Source organism: Zootoca vivipara, chromosome 12 (assembly GCF_963506605.1).
Source record: "Zootoca vivipara chromosome 12, rZooViv1.1, whole genome shotgun sequence".
NCBI lineage: Eukaryota > Metazoa > Chordata > Lepidosauria > Squamata > Lacertidae > Zootoca > Zootoca vivipara.
In genome coordinates, this window is record NC_083287.1 from 39,233,140 (window position 1) to 39,251,209 (window position 18,070).

The 18,070-nt window shown below is 45.1% G+C and overlaps 1 protein-coding gene across 2 annotated transcripts in view; it reads right to left on the minus strand.

The window, feature by feature from the left end:
- The window catches only part of MKX (mohawk homeobox), a 57,870-nt gene extending 40,880 nt beyond the window's left edge, over positions 1-16,990 (minus strand). For both annotated transcript variants that reach the window (XM_035129958.2, XM_035129959.2), the window contains exons 1-3: positions 16,743-16,990; positions 10,348-10,507; positions 1,101-1,254 (exon numbers count right to left, since the gene is read on the minus strand). In XM_035129958.2, coding sequence (XP_034985849.1) covers positions 1,101-1,254; positions 10,348-10,507; positions 16,743-16,927 — 499 coding nt within the window. In that variant the 5' untranslated portion in view covers positions 16,928-16,990. The remainder of the gene's footprint in view (positions 1-1,100; positions 1,255-10,347; positions 10,508-16,742) is intronic.
- Between the last annotated feature and the right edge of the window lie 1,080 nt (positions 16,991-18,070).

Here is an 18,070-nt window from a genome sequence, read left to right on the forward strand (position 1 = left end):
AAGAGAGAAGACCCATCAGAGAACACCATAACCTATGTATCCTTTTAAAAACAAAAACAAAAAACCAATTCCCCCCCCCCAATAATTTAGCTTTTAGAGGATAAGTGAGATCAGACTAGATTATAAGAAGGGCCGTTTTGAAAATCCATTAAGATGCCGCCAGTCACTTCCCCTGCCTCATCCAAAACCAGTTTCAGATTATTTCTTCAAACTAGAAGAAGGGGTAGGGTATTTCTTGAGCACTCTTTTGATCTTCAATAAGAATTATATGGAGTGATTTATGATCAGCATATGTTTTACATGCTGAACAGGTTGTGAAAATAAATTTGGTCAAATGGTGTGGTGCACCATTTGAGAATCGCTGAAATCAAATTGTTGATGGGCATCTATTGATGACATGCAGGAGTGTTGCTAGTGTTTTGTCAGAGTGATCACCACCATTATTTTAGTGAGTAATGTAGCACAAGAGCCTAGATCAGGCATAGGCAAACTCGGCCCTCCAGATGTTTTGAGACTACAATTCCCATCGTCCCTGACCATTGGTCCTGTTAGCTAGGGATGATGGGAGTTGTAGTCCCAAAACATCTGGAGGGCCAAGTTTGCCTATGCCTGGCCAAGATGGACCTGACTTTTTGGGGTGTCTGTGGCAGCAAAGATAGCCCTAGAAATTGCAGCCCAATCTGACAAGGGATAATTTCCACCTTGCAAAAGAGAAAACACAGTGGCTACCTAAAATTCATTCTGAGGAAGTGGAGGCAGATGGCAAAAGAATTCATTGAACTGCCAGCATCTGGCCAAAATGGACCACGGTTCTGATGCCTAGTGGGTGCTTCCACAGAAGTCCTACAGCCATCAGCTGCCTGGATAGCCAGTCATAAAAACATTGTAAAATAAAATAAAAAGTACAGAAAGTAGGGATCACCTAAGCCCTATGGCTTCCAAGATTTCATCTTCCTCAAAGCCAGAATGGATGCATCTTAAATTTTAGCATGCACATGTGTTGTAGCTTGCAAGAGCACCAGCTCCTTGAGAATTGTCAGCCACTTTCAATTTTACTGGCTTTGCTTGGACATCTACAAAAATATATATTGAAAACAAACCTTCTGAACATGAATCATCGCTGCTTACACTAAGTCTTTCAGCATTTCCTTGAACATACTTGTTGTACAGCTTGATTCGCAAAGCCCAGCTGAGGTCTGGTTGCCGGACAGTATTTTTAAGGCGACGTCTTGCATTGGCAAACCAGTTTGATACCTAAATAAAAGAGAAAATGCATTAGTTTTCTCCCTCCTTCAAGAGAGAACTGAAGAGTTTTCTCACTGGCATGTGTTTTATGACATGTGAAAGAGAAACAAGTAGGCTGTTCACATTTTTTATTTTAGCAAAAGCCAAAATGAAAGCAGTATGAACACTGAAAATATTTAGTACTTAATATAACTTTATTAGAAGCCACCTTTACGGTTTTAAGGTAAGCAGCTTAAATATATGCATAAGCCTTCATCCCAAGGCCACATCTATAACACTTGCACTTCTGTTGCTTCAGAGGAACAAGGAAGAACAAAATACTGCATTGTCCCTCTTTCAGCAAGGAGGCTGCAACAGGTTGCACTTCCTGCTATGACAATACAAACATGATGCACAGCTGCAATTTCAGGGGTTCTGAGTGGTGGTTCAACACTTCCAATTTCTGCAGCCCAGCCATGCAGAAGTGACCTTCTGCTGGCAGTGCAAGGAGGCACACCCTCCACCGTCCTGAGAAAACCCCTTAATCCCAATTTCATTCTATTGTTTGGATGTAAACACACGCCAATAAACACATTTTAGAAAGGGACAATATTAGAATGGATGCACAAAGTATTCTTATTTTTATATTGAGATCCTTTGCGCTCCGCTCCTCCATGCTTGCTCTCAAGCAGCCGCTACAAGCTGCCCAGGGGAGGAGGCCAGCAGCAGTGGCCAAGGAGAGATAACGGGATACTCCTTCCCCATCGCTCAGGACAAGCGCTGGCTCATCCTCCTTTTTGAGCTCGGTGGTGGCAGCACTGGCAGGCGAAATAGGGACATTCCAGGATCAAATCAGAAGCTGGGGTGACTGTCCCTGGAAAATCAGGACGCTTGGAGGGTATGGAATTGATCAGTAGCAGTGGTGGAACTCGCCCTTCTTCTGATAGGAAATGCTCTGCATGGAGGAGGGATGGGGGCCGAGTGAGAAATGCCCGTTTTCATATGAGGAATGTTGTAGGGTATGTAATTCATACGTCTGACAGAGAGGATTGTGAGGCTAGCACAAGACCCTGTAATCTGGAAGTCACAAGCACAGCCTGACACTAGGCAGACTGACCAGCTTTCCGACTCTGTCTAAGACCATTCATATGCTCGGCGTCCCAGTGGGAGACTTTTAATGACTGCAGCAGTTGTCAAAGGCAATGTATTCGCTTGCCAAAGAGCAGCACGGAAGCATACCTTGGCGATATCAGACTGCCACGTGCAACAACAGAAAGTAGGGTATTATCCACAGAGCTCTTTACAACAAGCAATAAAACGAGTGTGATTTATGTGCATGTGCTACTATTTGCTTGAAAAGGCCAGCGGCAAACACCGCGCACTCAACATTTCCATGTCAACTGCAAGCATTATTCATGTGAATATGAACAGCTCCTCTTTGAAGCATTCCAGGAGACTGAAAAATCTCACAAATAAAATAAGATAGCTGTTAAAAACAAGAATCCCCAAAGATTTGTATTTTGGATGCTACCTTGCCCCCACGGGGGGGGGGGGGAAACCACATAATCATTTTAGGTTGGGGGATCAAACTTTTCTATGGGTTCCAGAGCCCCCAAGGAAGGAGCTATATCCTGAAGAGTAGCAACTGTTAGTAAACAGCAAAGTTTTGACAATCCCCCAAAGAAAAAAAGCAACAGCCCCCTGGCCAACAAGGACAGCTGAAGCATGAAATATATGCCTATTATATAATGTGACAGGCTAATATGTCTCATATTAATTGGCCATAACCCAGCATCATGCAAAATCAGCAGTGGGCTGTTGTATATAGTTCCAGACCCACAGCAGCACAGTCAGAGTGCTGGCTATAGCACCAATCATCTATTTGGGAAAGGGGAGGAGAGGGGTGGATCCAGCCGCCTGCTCTCTCCTCACACAAACAATTGGGCATGCAGCCCTAACTCCCAGAATGGGGCTTTCCAGGCCTGGGAAGCAAACACTCAGTAGCCATTCTCACACATGGTTTCTTAAACAGCAAGGCATATGTCCAAGATGCAGGGGTAGCCAACATGGTGCCCTCCAAATGTTTGTTGGACTAAAACGCCCATCAGCTGCAGCCAGAATGGCTAATGGTCAAAGTTGGCGGAAGCTGTAGTCTGACGCCATATTGGCTACCCCCAGCCTAAAGGCATGTGATGCAGTGCAGCCTGAGCTTAACTGGGGGGGAAATTGAGATAGGGCTGGAAAGTGGAAGCATAGCTGGATGGTACTGTGCTACAGTTAGAAAATTGGGGGCAGCAGGGGACAAAGAAGGGAGAGTGGTGGACAGGTGGCGAAAGAGTGGGAATAGGGTGAGGAGTAACAATGGTTTATTTTCTGATTGATTAAGATGGTCCGAAACTGGAATGTTTTATGCAGCTGGTTGATACATCTGGGAGATCCGGAGTCCAGGGGAAGGGGGGGGGAATAGAATTAGATAAATGTGGTTAAAGGTTATTATGATAGAAGAAATAACATTTGAATGTATGGGAAATTTTGGGGGTATAAATTGTGAGGCTAAAGGAAGAACTAGAGATGGATGGGGAAATAAAGTTAGATTTGGATTAATTAACGAATGATTTACAGGTTGAGGCTAGTCGATGTCTTTTTTTCTTTGAGTAGATTAAAATCGGTTGGGAAATAATGGAAAAACTGTGTCAGAATGATTTAAGATGATAAAGGAAAATTGCTTAATTTAGATTTAATAAATGGACCCAGTGTGGGGGGGATCAAGGAAGGCCACAATGTCAACTTAATGTAATGAATTTATATGTTTTTTTCCTCTCTTTTTTGATTATGTTTTATTTTTGCTTTTGTGTTTTTGTGTTAAAATGTTTGAAAATTAATAAATATTATTTGGAAAAAAGAAAAAGGCATGTGATGCAGCCACTTTGCTGAAGCTGAGCAGTCCCAGGTTCGATTAGCGCCTGTATGGGAGATCTCCGCCTAAGAATCCAATGTAATACCAACTTGAGTTTCATCATGGAAGAACGGCAGGATATAAATAAATGTGTGCACGCACAGAAATGCGTGTGGTGCTTTTCAGGTTAGGGAGACTTGACTAAACTAAGAGAATAGAAATTATCTACAACTCCTGACCGGGAAGATCAGAAATCAATAAGATAGAAACTTTACTAAGGAATGCAATTTTATTTTTTAAAATTTATCTTGGAGAACACTGTAAACAACAAACTTTGGCAGGACTGTAACAACACCTGTAATGTAACAAGAACTGTGGGAAAATAGGGAATTTCAAGAAAATGGAGAACTTATAATATGCAGTAAAAGAAAGAGGGAATGTAAAAGGAACCCATGGAGGGAAGTTCAAAGATTCAGGGAATCTTTATGTGTATGATTATTATGAATACCTTACTATTTGAATATAAATTTAAATTGTAAAAACTAATAAAAAATTGTAAAAAAGAAATTACTTACAATTCCTTAGTTCCTGCTACTTACTCCTATAAAGTGTTTCCATTCAGCAAATGTGTTTCCTGTGCTTGGTTTCATTTAACACTGGCAGCCCCATTTTCCAAAACAGCAAAAAATAATGTGCCTATCTTTATCTTCTTTGGTTGAATTATTATTATCATTACATCACATCCCATACTACACATTGTTAATAATCACAAAGGGGGCTGTAACTTAAAATACTACCCCTTTCAAAGTAAGTTGCATCCTATATATGAATGTGAAAACCTGAATATTGCAAGATCCTTAGCAAGCCAGAACCAGTCCATTAGTCATACTGCGGCAAATAACTTCATATTCAACAATAAAGCCATTCATATTTCCCCTTCTGGAAAGAATGTTCCTTCATTCCCCCCCCCTTAAATTCATAGGAATGGCTAAACCCAAATTTAAAATAAAATAAATCCACCCCTACGGGAATAGGGCAAATGAAAACATGACATATTCATTGCAAATTAGCAGGACAAATTGCTAGCCTCCAAATTGGAGGCTAATTGGCGAGATAAATATAGGCTGTGGCTTTTAGACGGATATGGCTTCCTGTTCCAGTTCTGCTAGTTTCAGGAGTATAAGGTTTCGAACTCTAAAGCAAAACGGGAGGGCGGGCGGCTAATAACTTGTACTACATACTGCTCCATTGGCTTTGCTAGGGTTGCCTGAAAATAATCAGCATTCATCCTACTACGTTTAGGCTGAGTGGTTCTTTTCCCAAGTCTTCTCTAGAGGCCTGGGGCCCTTACAAATTTCCTTTCCACCAAAGAATCCGCTTCCACAGGAATAGACAACATACATCGGGCATCGCGTCAGCCTGTGTGCTATTGGCCACCTATCCCGGGGCCTACCAAACCCTTCTGTACAGGCCATTTGCCCCTTTTGAAAGTTTTTTCCTACTCTCAGCCAGGTTTGTAGCACTGAAGACAAATTAGGAAGATGCAGAATGCCTTTGTCTTTTGTTTTGTTCTCCGCCATGTGGTCTGCACCTACAGTGTCCACTTAACACATTGCCAATAAATAAATAAATGTGTGCATATGCCAATTGAGTTGGTGCAAATTCCTATAATTTAAATAGAAATACAGTACAGCTCCCTAAACTGTAGTTGAGAAAACTGACCAGGTGACTGCTCAGTCTGCTGCCCAGGTGGGGCTAACCATTGATGGGCAACTTCAAGAGCCCTCTTGCTCTCTTCTTATGGTACTTCATCTTTAAACCAGACTTGGACTGCACAGCAGAGGACTGTCCTATATAAAATAGGACACATCGCCATCCCACACCTCTCCCTTTGCCCACTGGCCAGGCTTCCACACCCCGCTAAGTGGACCAAGTCATGCAGTTGGTGACTAGTGGCCATAGGACACCTTCCATCTACTTGGCTGGGTCTAAGGGAAACAATCTGAGAGCCAACAGGAGCCAATTTTTTTTTTCATATTTGGCTGGTGAAAAGGAACCAGAGGTTCTTCCAAAAGGCACACTGTTGGTTTGGGGAGAACTGATGGCATTTTTACAGCTAAGCACTCGTCTGAGTGCTTGCCTAGTCCCCCTTTCCGGGCTTGTACAGTTAAAAGAAATCAATACTGCAAACATGCCATGCAAACATACGTCTCTAGTACAGTACTTCCTCGGGGGCCTGGATAGCTCAGTCTGTTGGAGTGTGGTGCTGATAATGTCAAGATTGCAGGATCGTTCCCCACACAGGACAGCTGCATTGCTAGATGATCCTCGGGGTCTCTCCCAACTGTATGACTCTATGATTCCTCATAAACACGCACACTTCTCCCTGACTGTAAAACTTCCTCTACTCATGGAAGTGCGAAACACTATTTTAACTTTCTGTAGGATTTTCCTTGGTGCATGAGAATTGGTTTTGTATGTATGTATGTATGTATGTATGTATGTATGTATGTATGTATGCGTGTGTGTTCATGTAGATGGAATTGAAGCAAGAGTTAAGAAAGCAGAAGACAAAAAATAAAAACCTTGGGGATGCAAGGACGATACGGACAGAGGAAACAGCCAAAAGTACTCAGCCTAGAAGAAGAGAGGAGAGGCCGCAGGCAGGGTAGGAGGAGAGAGCATCTTTTAAGTAGGCTTACTACACTGAATTGATTCAACACATCTTGATTTGACTAAAAACATTTCCCCAGTTAAGTAGTTTTTAAAAGCCACCATAATGCAATAACAAGACAAGCTACATTGTAAAGAAAGGGTGGTCTTGTATCCTAGCTGGTGGATGACAAGTCCTCCATTTGAAGGGCTATCAGATAATGTTCACTGTTTGAAGGCCTTGCTCACTTTGAAGGCCTGTGCAGTCCAGGTCTGCTTTAATGATAAAGTGCCACTAGATGGGAGAGCAGGAAAGGGCTTGAAGTTGACCATCAACGGTTAACACCTGGATGGCAGACTGAGTAGGCACACAGGTCACCTGGTCACAATGTTGTGTCTGGAACAACAGTAGTACGCACTGGGAATCTTATTTTCTGCATGCATGTATTACATGAAACACACACATGCATATACAATTTAGCTGTGATTCCTGCCTTGCAGGGGGTTGGATTAGATGACCCTTGGGGTTCCTTCCAACTCTACATTTCTATGATTCTCCACTAAGGGAAGATGTATTACATATCTATTTAATTTACAGTAATTATTTCTAAATTTGGATCTATGCGCAGGGCAATATCTAAATAAATCCAGTAGCCCAAGGATTTCTGCTTGCACATCCTAACTTCTCCCTTTCCAAATGCCCTCCCTAAATGTGCCTCAGAGGACTGGGGGAAACCCTGTAACCAATTTAGGTGTCACCGTGCACAAGGAGAGGAATTTCCTTTGCACAGCCGAAGGTTCTTGCATTTTTTGTTGTGGCATTTATCAATGTCTAAGCAGCCACCCTATTTGTCCTACGCAAGGCAGAAGTGGAAATGTCCCCGAAGACCACACTCACAACCTCTAAATATCAAAACTATATTTTTCTTTATATCTGAATATGTACAGGTGTAACCAGTTGATTAGCTAAAAACTAACATGATTCATGAAATCAGATTTTTGTAACTGGTTGGCTGCCCAGCTTTTACTTGTTAGCAAACACTTCTTGAAGTGGTATGCATGGAACAAACAAAGATACTGTGATGAAGGGAAGGCTTGACAGAACAACCTGACATAAAGCTGTGGCTCAAACACAAGGACAGCAGGACTGAATAAAAGAGCGTTAAGGAATTGGACAGACTGATGTGAAGAGGAGGAGGCCAATCTAAGCTTCAGGAATGTAAGCCTAGGAAATACAAATCAGGAAAACACATTTTATTTTGGTCTCCTCCAGAAATGTTCTGGCACTTTACGGTGCTAGATTAAAGCCACTAGTTGATAATCTGGAGTGTGCAGCTTTTGGGAACAAGAAACTATTTTTTTCCAAGTAGATGTGAAAACATGACCCAGTTCTCACAGATACATCACTGTCAATTTGAGTCTGTTTGACTGCAGTGGGGCTGTTCTGCAATCACTCCGGTGTGATTTGTGATAGTGCCCCTGCCTGTGTGTCTCTGAGGATCAGTTCTTTTGTAAGCAGTAATCTGCTCTGGACCACAACTTCATTCTTTCCTTTCCCTTGAATGATGTGTTTTCACGCAGATGTGAGAGCATTTCTGGGCAAAGTGTGGAAGGAGCATCTGGACTATTATTTTTTGATATATATATTTTGCTTTTGGACTACATGTCAACCAGGACAGATCTGCAGACAACAAAGGAAGTGTTCTTTTACCAAACATGCCATTTCATTTCTGAAGAACATAATGCCTGAGAAGTCAAGAAGGCACAGTTCAAAAAACATTGGCCCTTAAGTGCTCTCTAACCCAGGTTCTCCGAAAATGAATGGAGGCTGGACAGTGTTTTGCGAAGGGTGTTCCAGAAAGGCTGCCATGAACTTTGTCCTATCATTACCTAGTTGCAGAAGGCAACTTTGTCCTCCAGGAACCCCTCAATCTTTGGCATTAAAAGGGGTGTGGGAGTACCAGGCACTGTCAGGACTGCCTCAATAAATTTTGCTGCCTGAAGCAAAGGATAAAATGGTGCTCCCCATTTCATGTACAGAAGCTTGATTCTAATAAAAACCCCAAAGTGGTTTAAACAAAGAAGAAACCCATAAAATTTGGATAAAAATAACTATTTGAAACATAAAAAACACCAGTCAAACGATAGGCTAAAACCCAGATTAAAACATATGCCAACCTTTTACATGTCTGGATAAAGGTAAAGGGGCCCCTGACCATCAGGTCCAGTCGACTCTGGGGTTGCGGCACTCATCTCGCTCTATAGGCTGAGGGAGCCGGCATTTTTTGCGCAGACAGCTTCCAGGTCATGTGGCCAGCATGACAAAGCTGCTTCTGGCGAACCAGAGCAGTGCACGGAAACGCCGTTTACCTTCCCACCGGAGCGGTCCCTATTTATCTACTTGCACTTTGATGTACTTTCGAACTGCTAGGTGGGCAGGAGCTGGGACCGAGCAACGGGAGCTCACCCCGTTGCAGGGATTCGAACCGCCAACCTTCTAATCAGCAGGCCCTAGACTCTGTGGTTTAACCCACAGCGCCACCTGGGTCCCCACATGTCTGGATAGGCTTGCCAAAACAAAAATGGTTTTAGCAGGCACTGAAAAGAGTGGAGGAAGCTGCCTGCCTGACGTCAATAAGCAGGGAGTCGCAAAGTGTGGGTACTGTAGGACTGAAACACTGCAGAGCAGTTTTTACGTGGAACCTGTAACAATGCCAGTTCTGCAGATTGGAGCAGTTGAGTGGGTATACATGGGTGATATAAGAAGCTGTCTTATACACAATAAAATCATTGGCCCATCTAGTCTAGTAATATCAACAATGACTGCCAGCAGCTCTCCAGGATTTCAGGCAGGGGTCTCTCCCAGCCCGACCTGGAGATGTTGGGGACTGAGCATGGGATCTTCTGCATGCAAAGCAGGTGCTCCACCACTGAGCTACAGCCTCTCTGTTGAATCTTCCTTTGACACTGGAGATGAGGCAGCAGCCTCCATTGCACCTGAAGGCAGCAGGTTAGCCTAGGGAGGGGAGGCCACGTGATACACACAAACCAATTTCTCCTCCCAAGGCCTTGCTGCCATCTAAGTTGGTCACCTCACTCTGCTTAAAGGTAAGGCTGTCTCTGGGTACCAAGCCTTTCCCTTCATATAACTGGCCTTCTTGCAGTCTCTCTTATCTGAAACGAGAAGGGAGCTCGGTTGGGAGAAAAGTGCCTGTACGAAGAGAGGCAAAGCACTGGAAGAAGGAGCCTGCTCCTTTTCCAAAGTGGCACGGGAGCAAAGGGAGCCAAAAGCTGCTGTGACTCATCTTTCCCAATCCTCCACCCAAGATATGTTTCTCCCACCTGAGCTCCCTTCCAAAATCTGAGCCTGGATGAGGAGGACGTAGTTTGGGCAGTGGGATATAGGGAGATGCTTCCAATGCGATTATGTCACACTTTGGTTTATAAACATGCAGATCTGCTGCAATCACACCTAGTTTAGCCCGAAGATGCTCAGTACAAGTGGGGCGACCAGGCCAGCCCATCTTCAGAGATGGTGTGAGTCACACAGGTAACGGGGCATAGCTCATTCTTACCTGCACCAAAGTCATCTGGGAGCCAAGAGCCAGCAAGATCTTCTCGGTCTTAGTGGGGTATGGGTTGTCTCGGTGCTTGTACAACCACTGTTTTAGTGGCCGCGCCATGTCCTGCAATGCCTGGCGCTTGTGCCTCACTTTCCCACTGTTCTGTCGGGTACTGTACAGTGCAAGGAGAAAGAGGAAGGTTTGAGAGGATTATAGCCAGGTGGGCCTGTCAGCATGCCCTGTTGCCTCCTATCTTCCTTACTTTCAGTACCATAGCACAAAATGATTAGGCAGTCAAACTCCAAATCAGATGTAGGGTGGGGAAACTGGGGATTTATGTGAAGGGGGCGGGGGTATCCTCCCTGGCAAATGGAAAAAAGATGCCGGAGAAAAAGAGATAAATGCTGTACAAGTCTTGTGCTTACTTAACTCTGGTAGAGGGCACCTGAAGCCCTATTTGAAGCGGCACGATACTGCTTTAAATGTATAGTGCAGATGGGCCCTTAGTTATGGACCACTTCAGTTCCATAGCTCTCAGTGGAGCACATCTGACTTTAGCTAAATGAGGAGTGAAACCTTCTGCCTCTTGATTCAGAAGTGAATCCCACTGTGTTCAATAGGACTTGCTCCCAGGGTTTCAGTGCCTTTTGGTTAGTGTCTGTTAGTACTTACAGCTCCCAGATATTCTTACCACTGTACGCTATTACTAGCAACTGTTGGAAGCAACACAAAGAACCTGGCCGATCAGACTAAAAGTCCATCTGGTCCAGATGTCTCCAAACATCTCTGAGAAGCCCACAAGTGGGGCCTGAAAGCAGACAAGAGTTCTTTCTACAAGGATCTACACACACACACACACACACACACACACACACACACACACACACTTTTAAATTGCTCCATGCATTACAGGAATAGGTGAGAATCTGGATGTGCAAATTATACTACCATAAGTATTTTTCAGGTTTTTCCACCAAAGGTGCTCATTGGTCACAAATAAGCAGAAAAGGGCTTGCTTCATCTCTATTTCTTTTTCCTAGCATGCATGGAACACCATAATGTCATTAAGGAATATTTACATACACATTGCATTTGTTTGCAATAAGCAAGCAAGATTCAAGGCCATCGCTCAGGGGCCGGAGGCAGAGGACCTGCCAAGCTGAAGGCTTCAGTAACTTGAACTGTTCTGCTACTGCAGCTCTGGAGCCTCAATATGGTCTCTTAGCATCTTATGAAAACAACAAGCCTTCCCCGAGTAAGGAAGCTGCTGAAATGCTGCCTGACCTTGGAAGAGCGATTTAAAATAATAATTCATAAAGAGGTAGACAAAACAGTATTTGCTAACAAAAAACACTTGGTATTTGACATAAATAACTCTTTCGCCTCTTCTTTTATGTTGGGCAAGCCTACAGACTTTCAGGAGGATTCTCCTAGTAAGCCTTGGGAGGGGAGAGACCTGCAGGTAAGTCTGGAGTCAGAGCAAGTGAGTACAGCACAGCTGATGAACGAGAGCCAGTGTGGTGTAGTGGTTAAGAGCGGTGGACTCATAATCTGGGGAACCGGGTTCGCGTCTCCGCTCCTCCACATGCAGCTGCTGGGTGACCTTGGGTTAGTCACACTTCTCTGAAGTCTCTCAGCCTCACTCACCTCACAGAGTGTTTGTTGTGGGGGAGGAATTAAAAGGAGAATGTTAGCCGCTTTGAGACTCCTTAGGGTAATGATAAAGCGGGGTATCAAATCCAAACTCTTCTTCTTCTCTCTCTCACACACAGGCCATTCCTTCAACTCTGCCTTTTATAATAATAAATAAATAATAATAATTTATTTTTTATTGTTTATACCCTGCTCATCTGGCTGGGTTTCCACAGCCACTCTGGGCAGCTCCCAACAGAATATTAAAAATACATTAAAACATCAATAATTAAAAACTTCCCTAAACAGGGCTGCCTTCAAATGCCTTCTAAACGTCAGATAGTTGTTTATTTCCTTGGCATCTGGTGGGAGGGCGTTCCACAGGGCAGGCGCCACTACCAAGAAAGCCCTCTGCCTGGTTCCCTGTAACCTTACTTCTCACAGTGAGGGAACCGCCAGAAGACCCTCGGAGCTGGACCCCTGTGTCAGGGTTGAACGATGGGGGTGGAGATGCTCCTTCAAGTATACTGGGTCGAGGCCGTTTAGGGCTTTAAAGGTCAGCACCAACACTTTGAATCGTGCTCGGAAACATACTGGGAGCCAATGTAAGCCTTTCAAGACCGGTGTTATGTGGTCTCGGCGGCCACTCCCAGTCACCAAGGCTCACCATCAGTGGCGCACAAGAAAACATGTACCAACAGAGGCAAGGGAAGAACACCAAAAGGCATACCAACTCCAAGTAAAAATGGCCTCAGTCCCACATTATGTGCACCTAGGACTGGGCTGCTGCATGCAAACTTCTCTGGTAGACCAATGGCAGCAAAGTCAGATTACTGGTTATAGTTGAGTGCCAATCCAGAGGTGGAAGCACAGGGATGCATTCAGTCCTTTGGATTCTCCTCAAAGCAACCCACTTGGGGCTCAAGTTCTTGGGTGGGGGTTCTGTGTGCAGAAAGGCATGCATTCCAGAGCAATGTATAGAGCAGCCTTCCCTAACCTGGTGTCTTCCAGATGATTTGATCTATGACTCCCATCAGTCCTCGCCAGCAGGGTTGGGACCGTGATGGGAGTCCCATGATGGGAGTTGCAGTTCACACCACCAGGAAGGCATCAGACTGGCCAAGCAAACCTGCAGTGAGGGCTGCATAATAATAATAATAATAATAATAATAATAATAATAATAATAATAATAATAACAACAACAACAACAACAATTTATTTAATTATACCCCGCCCATCTGGCTGGGTTTCCACAGCCACTCTGGGGCAGCTTCCAACAAAAGGTTAAAAATACATTAAAACACCAGTCGTTAAAAACTTCCCTAAACAGGGCTGCCTTCAGATGTCTTCTAAACGTTAGATAGTTGTTTATTTCCTTGACATCTGGTGGGAGGGTGTTCCACAGGGTGGGCACCACTACCGAGAAGGCCCTCTGCCTGGTTCCCTGTAACCTCACTTCTCGCGGTGATAGAACCGCCAGAAGGCCTGGGCTGAACGATGGGGGTGGAGACGCTCCTTCGGGTATACTGAATCAGTTTCGATCATTCCCAAGGTGTGGGCTTGTTCACTGCTCATCAGAGGAGTGGAGGGGGTAACTGTAAGTAATGCAGGGGGGTCCTGCAAAACTTCAAGGAGCCAAAATAGGGCCAGTCTGACCACAGCCTTCCTCCCATAGAAGATTTGCTTATCGCGAAAATTGCAGGGTGCTTATGAATTACAAAAAAAAGCTAAATTCCAGACAAAAGCTCTGCCACTGTCCATTTCAAGTCCCCCCAGCTATCTACAATTAATATCAGCACAGACTGTTAGAACAAGACTTTTTAAAAACAGGAAAGGAAGATCCAAGTCCAGCTTGTTTTGGTATTAAAGCCGTCTGAACATCGGATTACTCAACATGCTGCAGCAGTCGGTTTCCCATGCTCCTCTCCAATGCTCCCAAGCGCACATCTGTTTATGGTCTAGTTGCCACGAGAGCACCACCCTTCCTCACATGTCAGGAATTTGCACATCAAGATCAAGCCAATCTTAAGTGGAATTAATTTGGCCTTCACTGACAATCCAGTGATGATAGGCTATTAATATTTTAGCTCTGCCCCAGATAATAAAACACTCCTAATGGAAGACATGATCAATGTTGCCAGATAATGAGCTGCACCTGGAACTTTTCACTGGGTGAAGGAGAAGGTTTTGCTTGATGGAATGAATGCACATTCCTACACCAACAGAAGTCCATCCAATGACAGGCATTAACAACCTTTTTAGACATCTGCTGGTTTTTCTGGCACATCTCAACAAATGCCAAGCCCGGTCTTGAGCATCGTTCAATGGGACTTATACCCACGTGAGTTTGCGTAGGATTTCAGCCATAGTGCCCTAAACAACTGCATGCACAAGTTCATATCACAACCTTATTAGATACAATGGGAAGTTTGTTCCTGACAGAGAACCAACCAAGGATATTTTGATGGCCAAAGTAGAAAATACACACACACACACACACACACACACACACACACACACACACACCTACCTTAGGCCAGGCTTCCTCAAACTAGGCCCTCCAGATGTTTTGAGACTACAATTCCCATCATCCCTGACCACTGGTCCTGCTAGCTAGGGATCGTGGGAGTTGTAAGCCAAGAACATCTGGAGGGCCAAGTTTGAGGAAGCCTGCTTTAGGCTGAGGCATAATCCACCTGGATTTTCTGCTGCACACAAGCACTGTTTTAATATCTTCAAGCTGCTCAACAGCATGGCTCCAATTCATTTCACTAGGACCTGCGCAGGATAGCTTCCACAGGTCAGAGCTGTCCATCTCCCATTCTGCTACCCTAATGACTTGCGGCTTGAGATTGTAATATCAAATCACTTCCAGAAGGTGCTGCTCTCAGGCTACATCTGCGGCTTGTTCCATATCTGTCGTTCCCTCCCCCCTCCCCAAAATTCCCAGTTCTCACCTTTTTTTTCCTAAAAAAGGCCTCTTGGGCTTTTTGCCTTCTAACACTTTATTTGAAATCTAATTCTGCCTGAATCAGCTGGAAATAAAATCTTGATGAAACACAATCACCCTCTTGCCAACCTGAAATGCTATTAGAAGTATGAGCTGATGCAATCTTTTAAAATTGGTAACTCAGCTATAAAATATATTGTTTCAGCCTTTAGCATTCTGGACATCTCTTAAGCACCGTATTAAATTTATCGAGTTATCACTTGACTACAGATGCGCAGCCTGAGCTTACACATGTTTATCCTCAGGTTTCTCACCTTTTGTTCAGTGGAACTTGCATGCAAAAACAAGAGCGTCTAGAATTATGCTGCTGAAAGATGAAATAGGGGGACCCCTCTCTCTTCTGCCTGTCCCTGAGCAAGCAGAGTAAAACTGAGTTATTTGGGACATGTGATTTTCAATGCTATCCTGACTGTATCTACTGAATTCAGTGTGGCTTACTCCCAGGTAAGTGGAGTTGGGATTGCAGCCTTAGTATGTAGTAGATGAATTATTGGGTAAAAGCACTTTGTATCCCAATGTGCCAGTCTTTGCTGGGACTGAAGGGAACTGTAATCCAAAAGACTTGGGAGGTCACCACATTGAGGAAGGGTGCAATAGGTGTTGTAGCAATTAATACAAAACAATCTTACTCCTATATTCCATTCTTTGGAAGAAGGCCATTTTTTTAAAAAAAAACTTTTGTAATATACTTTAAACAATGCTTTTGCAAAATACAGGGTTGCCAACTTGAATAAATATTTGGGGGTGGGGTCCCAGCTGAGCACCCCACCCCACCCCGCACCATCAATCACAAGACATGGCACATACACACCATTTGAATGGTAATGTCCATCAACTGAGGGGCGGGGTGGCCCCCAATATTTTATTGGGGGAGCAAAGGGACCTCGGCTCCTAGGAGTGGGATCCTATGGCAAAATACATTTTCTATATTTAAAAAAAAACAGGTAAGAACTATAGACAGCAATAATCTCATCAGTCACTGTTGGTATGTCCTCAATCCAATGAACTCTTTTGTTAGTCAGTTCAGCTACTGGTGGTTTGCTGCTTCCCACATAGGCTGCCTCTTACAATGGGTAATATTTTGCTATAGAGTCTAGGTTTATCACTAGAGTTTACTTACGGTATGTTTTGGATTTAAATCTACCCTTAAATTACTTAGCTTTCAGACAGCACCCTCTCTAATCCTCCCTTTCACACTCACACCATATGCAGGGAGCAACCGGTTTCTGGACAAAGTCCTAAATTTGATACACTTGTCTATAATCACTCCAATATTTTTACACCACTATCTGCAATGCCATAAACTTTTTTTTTTCTGGGAGACAGCTTCACCGAACACCACAGCGGGATTTTACATAAACCTTTGGACAAGGAGCTTACAATCATCAGTGGAAGCAGATGCAAATCATGGGGATTTGTTTTCAAGGCATCATAAGAAGGGTGGGTTCTCTAAAGCTATTTAAAGTGCCCTAGCTGTTCAGAAAGGGAATGTTTGTGGGTCAAAGTTTTACAAAGCCACTAGATCAGGCAAGTAAGGGCTTGATTGAATTCCTACAAGGCAACATGTTTTTGGTTATTGTTAAAAAACAAAGAAGAGCCTATGGTTATTGTTATTTGTGAACTGCCTTGAGAAATTGAACTGTTTTCAGGTTTGGCTGAAAAGCGGTACATAATTAGGATTAATCCAATAATGCAAAGCTTCCAACATGATCAGAGATGCATCTCTCCCCCCCCCTTCCAAACCATCGGCCTGGGGGCTCCTACCCTGTTCTCCTATGTCGAAGGCTGAGATTGTCTTTCATGGACGGGCTGTCAGGAATGAGGACCTCAGGGTGGGCGGACACGTCCAAGACCCCGGCGTAAGGCCGGCTGCTGCTCCTCTCCCTTTCCTTGGCGGCGTCTTCGAAGAGCACTTGGCTGCTGAGCTTATTGAAGACGATCGTGTTCATGGTGGCGGGGAGGGCGCACGGGCAGCCCGGCGGCCGGGGCGAAGGAGATTCTGGTCAACCGGGGCGAAGGAGGCGCGGGCGGGCGGGCGGGCGCTCTTGCGCTTCAGGGGCGCCGAGGACTCAACGGGCGCTGCAAGAGGAGGAGGAGAAGCATCGGGTTACTCGAGGGGGTGGGGGGAAGCAGCTGAAGTCGCAGGAGACGCGAAAGCCGAGGAGATCGGGCCGGCGGGCTTGGCAAGGGAAGGGGGAGCGACGCGCTGCGACAGGAGCCGAGGCTGGGGCAGCGCGGAAACGAGCGCGCTCCCCTTTTCAGTGCGCCCTAGCCAGGGCGCACTGTTTGGGGGCAGGCGGGGGGGGCAGGCACGGGAGGACTTTGGGGCAGGTGCCCAGGGTCCCATGCAACAGAGGGAGCAAGGGCGCCCTTCGACCCTACTCAGGGAAGTAAGGGGCATCCCCACCTCCCCATCTTAAAGGAGCTGACCACCCCACCTGAGTAGGACTCAAAGCGCGCCGCTTTTTGACCCACCACCCAAAGAGCTGCTGTTAGAACTCGGTCTTAGAGGATGCGTTTACACGAAGGGAAGGCCTCGACTTCTGAGTGGAGCTTTTTAAAAGCCCGATGGGTCCCAAGCCATTTCGGTCCCTGCAAATCAAGGGGTGGGGGTGATCCTGTGGCCCTCCAGATGTTTGCTGGACTCCAGTTCCCATCATGCCTGACCATGGACCATGCAGCCTGTGGCAGATGGGAGCTGGAGCCCGACAACATCTGGGAAGCCACAGGTGAATGGCTTGGGGTGTCAGGACCCACCCTCAAAGGTTGCCCACACACACTGAGCCACCCCGACATCTTTCTTTCTTTTTCTTTTTTTTAAAAAGGAACTTGGCCGTTTCTTGAATGGAGCTTTAGCCCACGAAATTTAAGTAGTACCCAAGTCCGTGTCACACACACGCAATGCGAGGTGGGTGGGATGCCAAGCCTCCATTTCCATTCCAAGTCAGTCCAAAGTGCCATTTAAACTTCGTTTTTAAGTGATGGCCCTGGGGGTCTAGCAGGTGTGGAGTGAACATCTCTTACTGCAACCCTCCAGCGGTCCTGGATCTTGGGGTTGGCGTCGTTGTCTCACTCAGTCTCTTCTCTCAGCC